Source organism: Lepisosteus platostomus, chromosome 21 (genome assembly GCF_059453375.1).
Source record: "Lepisosteus platostomus isolate fLepPlt1 chromosome 21, fLepPlt1.hap1, whole genome shotgun sequence".
In the NCBI taxonomy this organism is placed as follows: domain Eukaryota; kingdom Metazoa; phylum Chordata; class Actinopteri; order Semionotiformes; family Lepisosteidae; genus Lepisosteus; species Lepisosteus platostomus.
Genome location: NC_142631.1, coordinates 15,518,770 through 15,531,787, shown reverse-complemented (window position 1 = coordinate 15,531,787; position 13,018 = coordinate 15,518,770). Strand labels below are relative to the sequence as shown.

The following is a 13,018-nucleotide window of genomic DNA, read 5'->3' as shown; positions in this document are numbered from 1 at the left end:
CCTCTTCCTGCAATTTACCGGTCTACTCCCTTCATGCTCTATTATGTGAATTCTTCATGTGTGTCGGACACTGTTCCTTATTTGATTGTTCGTTTCCTGAAACTTGATAGTAAAGCCCAACCACCTCCTGTTGAAACTGGTTGTGAAGTACTGGGAAAGGAAAGGCTGGAGCCTCTAGGGAGAACAGCATGAGTGTAGTACAGAAGCATTCAAGAGAAGCTGTTGGAGCTTCACCTTAACTGCTGTAGATTTCTAGGTCTTCTGCTTGAGGTACAGTAGCAATGTGACATGACACTGTCAATCAAGGAGCAGCCGAATGTGAATTTCTACCAAGAGACCGTTTTCTCCCTGGATAATAAAAGCAAACGGCAAATGTATCAGCGACAAGTCTTACAAAATAAAACAGAAGTAGAGAACATCAGATTTTGTTCTCATTTAACCTTGATTTTCAAAATGTAAGTGGAGCTTAGTTAGAAAACAGTGGTGGTATTATTAGACTGTAACGTAAATGTTTATGTGTGTTGGGAACTTAAGATTGATCAACAATTTGTTTTCCTTAAAACATGTTTAAGGACAGTGTCGTGACTCATCTTCCAGCTGTTACTGCTTTTGCTTAAGTTCGTGTTTTGTTTTTGCAAATTGGAAACAAATGTTCTTGCCACACATTAGGTTTTGGAAAGTCCTAACGCAGGGTGTAGAAACAAACAAGTTTAGTGCACGTTCACGCGTCTTGCTGGTCTGATTGGTGGCGACCTATAATTACAAGAAACTATTCATTAAGATCCTCAAGAGGTACCATGCACAGCTGATCAATAATAGGTATTATCTGTATGAGCTATAAGAATGATTAAGAACACATTATTTACCACTGTACATTTCCCAAGTATGTTTGTGTGTACTACGGGTTTACTATAGTTCTTTGTGATTCCTATAGTTTAAACATGCTTTTACTGTGCTTTACCACACTAGACCATGGCAATACTAAAATATATTTTAATATATGTTTCTTTTAGTGTATTACACCATGGTATTTCTATAGCCCAGTATACTAAACCACAGTAGAGGCAGGCTAAAACTGTAGGTAAACTTTCATCTGGGAAGTGAGTCCTTTGTGATATAGCTTGAGTCAGGTATTGACATCCTGAAGGCCCTTAAAGGTAGTTGCTTCCATATTGTGAAGCACAATTCCTGATTATTCACATTTAGAACTACGTTATATGAGCACTTATATGAGCATTGTGAAGAGCATTCTACCAGGGGTGTAGTCTCCTATTCTTAGTCTCTCCCAGCAAACACCACTAATGTCAGACATCAGGTGTAAAGCCACAGAGAGCTCAAATAATGTAGTAGAGCCCTCCCTTGAACACAACTGTTATTTTGTCAGCTGCAGCCAGTATTATCCGATTGGAGAGGCAGAAACACCTGACACTCTGCTCCATCTGTTACGGTAATAAAGGCTTCTGTGACCCCAGGTGAAGACGTCTCTGTACCTGCTCTGTCATTTATTGGCATTTTCAAGTACTTACAGTTATTGAGTTTACTTTAACCTGCCCATAATATACACAGGATAAGGGAGACGTTGGTCTTAATAATGCAGTTGTTACATGCAGTGATTAAATGGCTTTAGTTTTATGATAGACCACCACATTTAGGATTGACTGAGTGTTGTAATTGCAGTATGCAGGGATACTCTGCTAATATATCCCTTCACACCCTTCTCCTGTATATTATACATTGAATCTGTTTTCTTCCGCTGTTTCCTTTTGCCATAGCTGTTAAATAAGGTTATCACTGCAGTACTTCAAGACCTGTAGAAGCAGATATGTGAGATATGCTGTACTGTATAGCAGATATACGGCTTCATTACAGATCTTTATAAAATCCCATTTAAGGGGCATGAAAATCCAAACCAGCCAAATATTTGCTTTGCCAAATATTTTGCCAGATATTTAGAGGAGACCTTAAAAAAGCTGAAGCCTTATTGCAATGAATCAATGCCAGTACAACCCATTAGCATCTCTCACACTGACTGTTAGATATCTTTTCCCATGAAAAAACAATTCTGCAAATATGATGATAAATAAGGTCACCATCTGTTAAATAATAGCTTTTTAAGTAATTTATAAAGTTAAATATAAATTAAGTATATGCTAAGTATACAGTACAGATATAACCTGATACAACAATATCTTTACGGAAAATCTTTAATCTTACAGTATGTAGTGCTCAGTTTATTTTTTAAATGAATATCTCCTTGTCCATACATTATACAGTACTGTATGTTTTGTAACTTGATTGTGTGCCCATGTGATGTTTGACTAGCTTGTGATAACAATGGTGATCATGGTGATGCCATAATCGTAGTATCAGTACCAGGTGCTCAACAGATTGGGAAAGACGTTTTTTGTGCAGCTCATACTGTACATACTGCACTGAACATGTGTGAACATGTTTCATGTATTTTGGTTGGTGTTTACGCAAAAGGCAGATCACAGCAGAAAAAGAGGTTGGCATGATACTCATTGCTTTAAGGAAGTAGTAATAAAAAATAATAAAAGTGTGATATCTTATGATTTCTTGAATTTGTATGTTAATTATACTGTACTTTTTTTTCTTTCATATTTTTACTGTAATATAAAAACATGCAATGAAATATTTCGATCAGCCAAAAAGAATTCTACAATATCCTACAACATCAGCATGCCGAATGAATGAGATACTTTGAACTTCAAATAGTAATACTCAAGATAAGGCATTGCTTCAATGATTGGCTGGGGAGCTACCCCATGAAGGAGATTTTTCAGTAACATGAAAGGTCAGGATTTAATCCGTTTGGAGGCGACTGGTCCCTTAATTAAAGTCAAGCTCTGCTTATAACCCAGTGACGACAATGGACAAATGTCATGGGTTGTCTGGTTTAATTCTTGTGCCCATTTCCTGCATGGAAACCCTAGAACAATAGAAAGCTAGCAGTCCGCTGTCATTGTCTGCCCTAGGTGTCAGAATGCTGGGGACTCATCCTCCTCTATCTCCGCCCAGGCTGAGTGTCAACCGTATTTAAAGAAGGGGCTTGAGTCATTACACAGTGCTCTGCTCTGATTCCAAGCCAGTCCATTTGTGAGCTAGAGGGAGGTTTTAGCTAATCTTTCAGATAGCACATAGTCCTTCAACATAGTTTTATTGAGACAAGAAATTCAAATGTCATAGTTCTTTGAATTAATTCAAAAAAGTTTTCCCTTCGTCTCCCAACATCCACTGATCTAGCTCAGAGGGGGAAATGCAGACCCCAAGGAGAGAAAAACTGAAGACTTCTGTGCAATTCAGTCTTTTCTCATTTATAGGTCACAGCACAGTGGGAGAGTAAGGCATTTCTTATCATGGATAAGTAATTAGGTTATCAAGTTATCAGATCTCCCAAATTTCATCTGACTGTCAGATTTTTACTGCTAATTTACTGTTTTTAATATCTTTAGGGAACACTCCAGGAAGGAAAAAACTACCAGACATGTGACCCAACAAAATATTGTGCACTGAATGATAGCAAGATCAAATACCTTTTCAACATGTTGAACACATTATTATCAGTGGCCTAACTTTAAAATATACCCATTTTGTGTGCATGCTGCAGATATTTGTAATGTTTAAGATGTTAATGTGTTGTATGGTGCTGGCTTTTCACACTAGACATCACTATTCTAACTTGACCACGTTTGGTTTTTCAGTAGCATTTTGCTCATTGAATGTTAGTGCTGCAGCAAGCTGGCTAGTTCAGCACTTGCTAGTTCTTTGAAGGAGGAAAAAAAATCATGCTTGCAGATCAGAAATATGGCAAACTATCAAAAGTCCAGCTCTCATCAAAGACATGTGTGTAGATTTATTTTCAGTGAAAGCAAGTGCATTAAAACAGTAAGTGTTGAACTACGTTTGTGTTCGAAATGATTTTTCATTTTTTGGGTTCGCGTCAAGTCTAGTTTTATTAGTTCTTGCTCACTTATTATACAGTATGTGTATATGTTAAAATGTGTCATTGAAATACTCTTTAGATCCTATGGTCTAGCTATAATGTTGAAGCTGTCTCTTTTGGTCTGTCTCCCCATCTGATGTTGGCTTTTTCCAAATCTCTTGCTGAACGAAAACAAAAAGGTTTCTGAGCAGCTGGCTCAGTGGAGAGTTTCTGTTGCTTGAGAGTTACCATGGGCTGGGATATACTGTAGTGCTGGGATTGTAGTTTGCTTGGATATCCTCAATTCCCTGTGTATGCGATTTCTGTGGAGCTTTATGAGCCTGGGTCTGGAGACATGAGTGAAAGCTGTGTCTGTCTTCCTCATTATACAGCTTGTTTTTGCTCCCTGTTCTGTGTGCAATCTTCATTTATCTATGATACTAAGTTCACAGTGAATCTGACTGAAGGCCACATGGATATTTAAAATCAGCCAAGCTAAAAGGTGGGAAATGAATGAACACGATAACTTTATAAAAAAAAGGAAGGGATATGAATCAAATCGAGAGAGTGTCTTTAGTATGATTTTTCCATTTTCGAAATGCATTTTTACCAAATCCCTCAATGGAATCCTATATTAATAAAATATATTGATGTATAAATGGCACATGAACATGAAGTGTTCGAAAAAGTCTGCAATTCGGAAAAAAAAACAGTTCTGTCAATGCTGTGGACAGGCACTGAAGAAGAGGAATGGACTTGAATGGACTGTATTGTTACAACTTAGTGAATTATACATTGAGGCCCCTCTGGAAAAGACGGAGGGCGACTTTGAGACCAGATTAAGGGAAGCAGAAGAGGAAACAGCAACCTTTCAGACAAAAAAAAAAGGTATTTTTTGAACTGATGTGTTCTTGTGTCCAATGGCAAGTGAGAACAGGGGCAGTGCAAACTGAGACCATTCTGATCACAGTGTGGGCCTGCATTTAGGGCCTTGCGGGAAGCTGTCGAATCGAATTGAAATACGTCCTGTTCCAAACGTTTTTCCCCAAACAAAATACATCACGAAAAAACGAAACGGAAAGCTCGGCCTGGTTTCATTTAGCCTTTTTACCAAACCAACTCAATCCCAACAGTGAGAATTTCACCAACCCATACTTCCAACTAGGTTACAAGCTTCTTAGCCTCTGTTGCTATGGAGCTGCAGCGATGGGTCTAAAATAGGCCACTATCAAGTTCAGGACAATGGCTGTGCTGCGGATGGGTTTGGATCATCTCCAGATCTGTAAATTTAGTATGTTTTCATGCGGATGAAACATTTGTTAACCTGCTACCATTTTTGTTGACTTTGGCAGGAAGCGATTTTCCTCCCCCTCGCAAAGGGCCTGTCAGACAGTTAAAGAGTACGCATGGTGTGTAAATCTCTTGTAATGAAGGTTAATGTCCTCTGCCACATTCCGCTGCTAATGAGGTCTCTGCTCAGTCCGTTTGCTTTGACAAAGAGACTTCTCTTTGAAGAGCAGCACACAGTGCAACTGTTTACTAGAGGGGGAGGCAACAGTGTGGATGAAGCTCAGTAAATACTCTAGTATCACATGCACTTTGGTATATATTCTCCAGTGGCTTGCACATATATATTGACAACCTTGTGGATTAAATTTGATCATTGGAATACTGTCAAAATAGGCAAACTTATTTTTATGTTTTATGCTTATGTTGCTGATGGATTGAATACATCTATTATTAATAAAAACTGTATGTACTATTGCATAATATAAATATAATGCAAATATAGTGGAGAAAACATACAGATTACCACAAATGGTAGCATGCATATTCTATATGTATATATGGACGTAGAGAAAGATCATAGAATGATGTGATGCAGTATTTGGGTGATACAGCTGATGTTATGTTTGCACTTCTTTTACTCTTAAGAGTTTTTCAGAAGGAGGAAGGAGTAATGACAGAAAGAGATAAGCAGATCTAGAGTGAGGCCTTAAATGGCTTAAAGGACAACTCGCAGTGTTTACTTAATAACGAGTAAACAGAGTGAAGAGCATCTTCTATTTATTCCTAATTTATTCTATTTATTCCTTACTGTAAGCAAGTAGATCTTTGAGTTCAACTTTTAAATGTCAAAATGACCACCGAAACCCCAAAAAACCTATAGGTATTTCGCAGGAAGAAACAAGCAATAAAAAATAATAATAAACACTAAACAAATAACCGCATGTAGAGACATTATTTAGAAACATTGTTTTCTACTATACTTGCCCTCCAGATGCTGCAGGGAGAGAGTGAAAGCTATTGGTACTCTTATACAGAACGTCGAAAAAAACATTTTGCTTGTCTATTAAAACAGTGACTGCCAATGCCCGTTTCCTAAGTGTGACTTAAAATGTTAGGATTTGGCATGATTGCTGCAATAACACTCTGCAGGACAAGCAAACTAAGGATGGATAGATAGTGTGAAAGATTTGCTTATGCTACTCCTTATCCTAGGAAGTATTTTTCCAAATACATGAGGTAAACTTCACTTGCACGGTTTAAGTATTAAACTAACGTGAAAACGTTTTGTCTTGTTTGTGGCTGGATATGGTTGTAATGAGTTTGAAACTGGGTTGCGTGTTTTATAGTACATGCCTTATGTGGGCTAGCATGAAAACTGTTCAGAAAAGTCACCGGGCCCTCTGTTTAGTTTTTTGTGTGCAATGTCTTCTGCACTGTTCCTGCAAGTCCTGAAACAAAGGGATGTGATTCTTACTGTATCTCACTTATCCCCCAACCTCCACGTGTTTCTGAAAACATGGAACGATTAACAGAAATCTATTTTCCTCCTCCATGCAAAGATGAATGTTGGCTCTGGCAAACACATTCTTAAGTATTTTTTAATGGTCAACAAAAACTCACACCTCAAATCATACTAGTAATTGAGACTGAAATCAAGCTGTTAGATCTTTTCTTATTTAGCAGAGGAAAAAAACTACTGATCCAAGAGATAATGTGACCCTTTATGACCCTAGAGTTGCTGGTTGAAGCTTCATCTTTTCCACTTGGGTAATTATCTTAAGTGCCTCAAGAAATGGAGGTCATTGTAGCATTTGACAACTCAGAGGGAAGCTTTTCTAAGGGGTTGGTCATCCGAAGCTCCTCTTTAAACATAGTATCTCAGTGCTGATGACCACAATAAACACTAACTCAGAAAAATCAACTCTTTTGGTGTTTGCAGAGGTATTGAGTAAGTGGCTCCTCTTTTGACCTACTGAAAGACCTTGATGAGCAGACTTCAATAACAAAAGCCTGACCTCTGCAAAGGAACAAAGCTTTTACCATGAATCCAATGGAGAAAGCACATATGCTAACTAAAGTCATGCGACAGGCAAATGAGACATGACTTCAAAGCAGGCATCCTTGCATCAAGCCTGTTACACAGCAGAGCCATTCCACTGAAAGACTTTACATCATGGGTAATGCAGATAGCTGGAACACTTTTCTTAAATGTACTGTACTTAAATGTAATGTATTTAAATGAGTAACAAGGTGGGTGGTTTTTATTGGAGATAGTCCTCTGCATATGTTCTTTTTTGGCTCAGTGCTGATTGGGGGAGAGGCACGTCTCTCACCATTGGTACCACAAACCAGGAGTCGCTGTGCTGTTCGTTCCCAGCTCTGCTTTCAGCGGTCCTCAGTCAATTCGGAAAATCCCGGTCACTGTCGACCAGTGACATAGCCCAAGCTCAAGCCTATGATGGGTGATTCCCGTTACTGGTCTTTGAAGGAGTATCTCATTGTGAAGAGACTCAGCTTCTCATATTTGATGGGAATGGGGAATTGAAAGATTTCTAGAGAGTTTCCACACTGAGTGCTCACGTTTCAGCCAGAATGAAAAAAAAACAACTTTTTTCCCCACTGGATGAAAGTTCCTGCTCCAAGTGTGTAGGTTGAACTTATAGCATCGCGAATTCGAGCTTGTGTTATCTCACTATCCGACTCTGACCAGGATCCCCCAACCCCAGAGCAGGATGGGATGGGTCAGACAGGGGAACGTCGGCCCTCAGTGACACAGTGGCCCCTGCAGTCTCCTGGGCACCTGCAGGTTTGCAGCGCTGTTAGTGAGGGAGGAACTTCTCCCCTGATCGACACAACGTCATTCTCTGTATGTGTCGTTGCAGTGTTTGTAACTGTCAGCCAAGGCATATGACAAACAACTGGTGCTACCAGACTGTATTTCAAGACACTTTCTTGAAACCTGGAACGATTCTTCATGCTGTTCTCTGCACTTTTACTATAAGGCTATAATATCCTTTTTGTGATGCGGTGACCCAAACTGAAGACAATCCAGATAAAGACTTATTAATGTGCTGCGAAGCTTGAGTCTCAAGCCTCAAGCTTAGGATATAGTTTTCCTCTGTACATCTGTAAAACAAAGGCTCTGTCATATGAACTGGCAATTACCCATACTGTATGTGGCTTGATGCTGGAGGTTTTTGGTACAAATTTTAAGTGAGTTATGTGTTTTGTGTACTGTAGCAAATACATTATACGTATCAGTTCCTCCTTCTTACTGCTTTTTCTACTTCTTTTAGAAACACGATAATATGCATTGTTTTACTGTGTACATTGGGATTGTACCCAGAACACAGTAGCTTCCATTACTGTTATTATAGTGTCTCTACTTGCTTTGCTTAATTTGAAGATTAAGACGGCTGTATTGTAGATCACCCCCCGATGGCATTTATTTGCAAAAGTGTTCTTATGAAAAGAAGTACAGCTAGCTTACAGTTTTCAGTGTTACACCTGGTTTCTTTTGTCTGACGAATTTGTCTCTCTTTCCTTGTCCGTGTGCTGTTTTGTATTTGGAGTTTTATTTTTGCTCTGTTTTGCAAACTTACAACCAATAGAATAAAACATGTTATAAAATCACCATCAGTATTTATTGCAGGATCTTAAATGTTTTTTTATTATTGGAAAATAAATGTAAAATATATGAATAGACTCAGAACTCCCAAGCTTTACCTTTTTCACTGAATGCATAACTGGTAAAGTGCTCTCTACCCACAACACTGCATTATGTGTAGGTAAAAATAAACGAAAAGCAAAGCAAATTTCACTGTCACTGAAAATGCCCTGCTGTCACTTCTTTAGGGACTGGAATAACCTGCAGCAGTTCAGTATTTTAGCACGCTCTTAAGTAGGGGACTGTTATTTTTGCTAGCTGCAGTTCTATTTAAACCACAGCCCTGGTAACTGGCCACATAATATAAACTTTCACCACAGGTGGTTGGATTTAATTGCCAAACATGAAAAAGCCTGTTCGGTCAGGCCGTTGCTTCAGGACCGGGAAAGTAATAAAGAATGGTACATTGCAGTGGTATTTTGAAAAGCAGTCTTTGTGCAAAACTGTCTTGTTTTATGTGTTTTGAGGTTGGATCCCAAAATGTCAGCATATTTAGCACCCGATGTGCAGTTTTGTAGTTTTTATGCAGGATTATTAATGATTGTCCTACTAAACTTCAACCCCAAAAATAAATAGATGTTGTTGGAGCCGATACCCTGGTTTCTTTCAAGATCTGACTGGATGACTTTCTTGGATCATTTAACTACTAACTGCTTCCACTCGTTTGTAACCTTAAGACCGATGCATAGGGTCTCACTTTTTTTTTAGTTTTTGTTGTTTATACTTTTAATTTTAACAGTACTGCGCCTTGCATAATTCTTTAATTCAAAGAGGCCAGATGGTTAAGGAACAGGACAGATCTTAACAGCTACCTCATGATTCAGGCAAGCTGCTGCCACAGATTCAGGAGCTTGTATGTTTGAGGTATTGTTGGTTATGGTTGTCCCTTTCTTCAGACCCAAAAACTCTGCTGTATTCAAATGGATGGCTTGAGAATGGGTATTTGGTAAAAGTCATTAGACTGTGTTTGCTTCTGTCAAGACAATGACACTTAAAGGGTTAGTACTGTTACTTGGGTCAGACAATTCCTTGTTCCTAGTTGATTTAAAAGGAGATGCAATGCTAACATTATCTCACATGTATATGTTGTCTTTCACAGTACAAAATATAGTTTGGAAAAAAGCAATTTGTATGTTATTTGTAAGAACAGCCCTATGGTAAAACTGTCCTTCAACCCCACCCCTTACATCAATTAACTGTATGATGTTGACTTTCAGCAATATGCAACAAATTGTAAAAAAAAAACTAGTTCAACTTAGCTGCAGTGAACTATGTCAGCAAGCAGCAGGTAGGGTGTGATATAGAATATCAAGCAAATATGATAAGAATCTTTAAGGTACGATTTTAAACCCTATGTGGTTTGGGTCTCATATGTTGGCCATTCCTGAATTTATGAGACAATAAATTTCATTTTGAACTTGAGACATTGTAAGTCTGCTGCATTGAGCACCTGAGAAATCACTGCTTGATTAATAGTACAAAAAGTACTCTTTACCACTGCCTCATTGCAAAAGATATATAAAAATGATTACACCCACAAATTAAGTCAGTGCCACCATGTGATATAGCCGCTGTTGCTTCGTATTATAAAACCCTAACAGGAGACTTTCTAAAGGCTAAGTTAATCAAAATTCATCAATTTTATTGAACACAATTACAATTATTTTGCTTGTAAATATTTAGGTTTTAATGCTAGTTTCACTTATTATTATATTATATCAAATTGATTTTTTTTAACAAGTTACTGTACTTTGTGAGCTATGAACAAGAATTCAAGCTGTATTCATATTAACAAGACGTTTTCTCTACCAATACGCTCACCTTGAAGACTGAGTTTACAGCTCTTAATAGGTTTTATCTGGAGGAGTCAGGGAGCTGGTCAAAGCAGCGTGTAACCAATAATGTAATTTATGTCAGTGACCTTAATGTATTCCATGTGCCTGGATCTTCAAAGACAGGAAAGGTTGCGGTTTTACTTTAAGGATCACTTTCAATGTGCCCGTGTTTCATCTGATTCATTTCCTCGAAGAAATGGATTTCGTATTCAGAAAGATATCGGCTAGCCCCGAAACAGTGCTGGCGGATTGCAGTAGGCTGCTGTCTGCCCTGGTGGATACAGTAAATGTCTCGCTAAAACCAGTGGGCTTTCCTTTTGCAGCTAGGGGGTCTTTGATTCGACCAGATATCCTGTGTTTTGAGTGTATTTTCTTTTCAATGTTTGGATGAAAGAGTGGCACAGTGGACAGCATTGCTGCCTTGCAGCTCTGGGGTCCTGGGCATAGTTCCTGGAGCGCTGTCTACGTAAAGTTTGTACAGTATGTTCTCCCTGCATTCATGTGAGTTTCCTCAGGGTGCTCTAGTTTCCTCCCACAGTCTAAAGGCATACTGTATTGGTAGGTAAATTGTCCCTGGTGTGTAAGTGTATGTGTTTGTGTTTGTGTGAGCCCTGTGATGGACTGGTGTCCTGTCTAGGGTGTATCCTGCCTTCTTGCTTGCTGGGATGGTCTCTGGCTCCCCTGCAACCCCGTATTGGATAAAACAATTGGAAAATGGACGGATATATTGACATACCGCATGAGTAATTTAATTTAGTGGGCTTAAAGTTCATCACTGAGTAATCACTGTCCTCAAAGAGGTTTTCCTTTAGCTCTCTGTGGGGTGTGTCAGTGTGTCTGTGGGCGGAGCGGTGGCTCTGTGGCTCAGGATCTGCGCCTGTGACTGGGAGGTTGCCGGTTCAAATCCCGCGGCCGGCAGAGGAATCCTACTCCGTTGGGCCCCTGAGCGAGGCCCTTAACCCTAACTGCTCCAGGGGCGCCGTACAATGGCAGACCCTGCGCTCTGACCCCAAGCTTCTCTCCCTGTCTCTGTGTCTGTGTCTCCATGGAGAAAAGCTGGGGTATGCGAAAAGACGCATTCCTAATGCAAGAAATTGTATAGGGCTGATAAAGAAACATTATCATTATCACATTATTATCAGTAGCCTTGCTGCTTTCCTCTGCCGACACTCAGCCCGGTGTCCTCCCGGCAGATCTTTGGAGACGGGGAGCAGGTGCGGATGACGTCCGAGGGCTCGGACTGCCGCTGCAAGTGCGTCATGAGGCCCCTGAGCAAGGACGCCTGCAGCCGGATCCGCAGCGGCAGCCTGCGCGTGGAGGACTTCTACACCGTGGAGACGGTCAGCTCGGGCGCCGACTGCAAGTGCTCCTGCACGGCGCCCCCGTCCTCCCTCAACCCCTGCGAGAACGAGTGGAAGATGGAGAAGCTGAAGAAGCAGGCGCCCGAGCTGCTGAAGGTAAGGCCACACACCCCGACTGTCCCCGGCTACGAGGAAAACGGGGGTACCGCTATCGTTCCTTTCCGCCCCCCTCAAAAAAAATAATGATTCTTCCTCTCTTTGTGCTCATGCTGACTTGGGAACGCCAGTTTTGTTGCCGTAAGACCGTGTTGAGGAGGGTTCCACAAAACGTCATCAGCCAGGCCAGGCATCAGTTCTCGAATCCTGGGTTGCAGCTGGCTAACTGGGGCGGAAATGATGAACATTAAGCTGGTACAACATCCCACACTAAACTTGGCTCTCTTTCCAAGGCTTTACTGTGTGTTATGCCTTGATTATTCTGCGGCTGCCTGTGGTTTTACCGAGTGCTTTTACAAAGAGCTTGCGGGTGGGATGTAGGACATATCTGTCACCAGTCCCTATAGACACTCACTGGCCAAAAGATTAAAGTTTCCCCACTGGATGATGTGGTGGGTGTGGTTTGAAGCCTGGGAATGTTTCTGATGGAGGCCTACCACCGTGAGTCTTTTCCATTGACCAAGAATTGATCTGTGAGTGTATGTGACGTACAATAAATTGAATATGAGAATATATATGTTTGTTGAGCAGCACTGTGTTAGCGTTGCTGCCTCACAGGACTGGTGCCCTGGGTTCAATTCCTGGGGTTCTACCTGCGAGGTCCATTTTAGTGGGGTTCACAATCTTTTACTACACACTGTAGGTAACTTGGTGGTGCCTGTAGTCACTCGTTACTGAATAAATAATTACTGGGTAAAGAATGGTGCAGTTAGAAAATGAATGGATGTGATATATACAGTATATAAGTTCCATCTAAAATACGAAA

At 40.2% G+C, this 13,018-nt stretch overlaps 1 protein-coding gene across 1 annotated transcript in view; it reads left to right on the top strand.

Annotated features, from left to right (window-relative positions):
- The window catches only part of LOC148644087 (olfactomedin-like protein 2A), a 46,558-nt gene that overhangs the window by 12,432 nt on the left and 21,108 nt on the right, over nucleotides 1-13,018 (top strand). Inside the window, exon 2 of the mRNA XM_088615245.1 lies at nucleotides 11,929-12,192. Within this exon, the coding sequence (XP_088471371.1) occupies nucleotides 11,929-12,192 (264 nt within the window). The remainder of the gene's footprint in view (nucleotides 1-11,928; nucleotides 12,193-13,018) is intronic.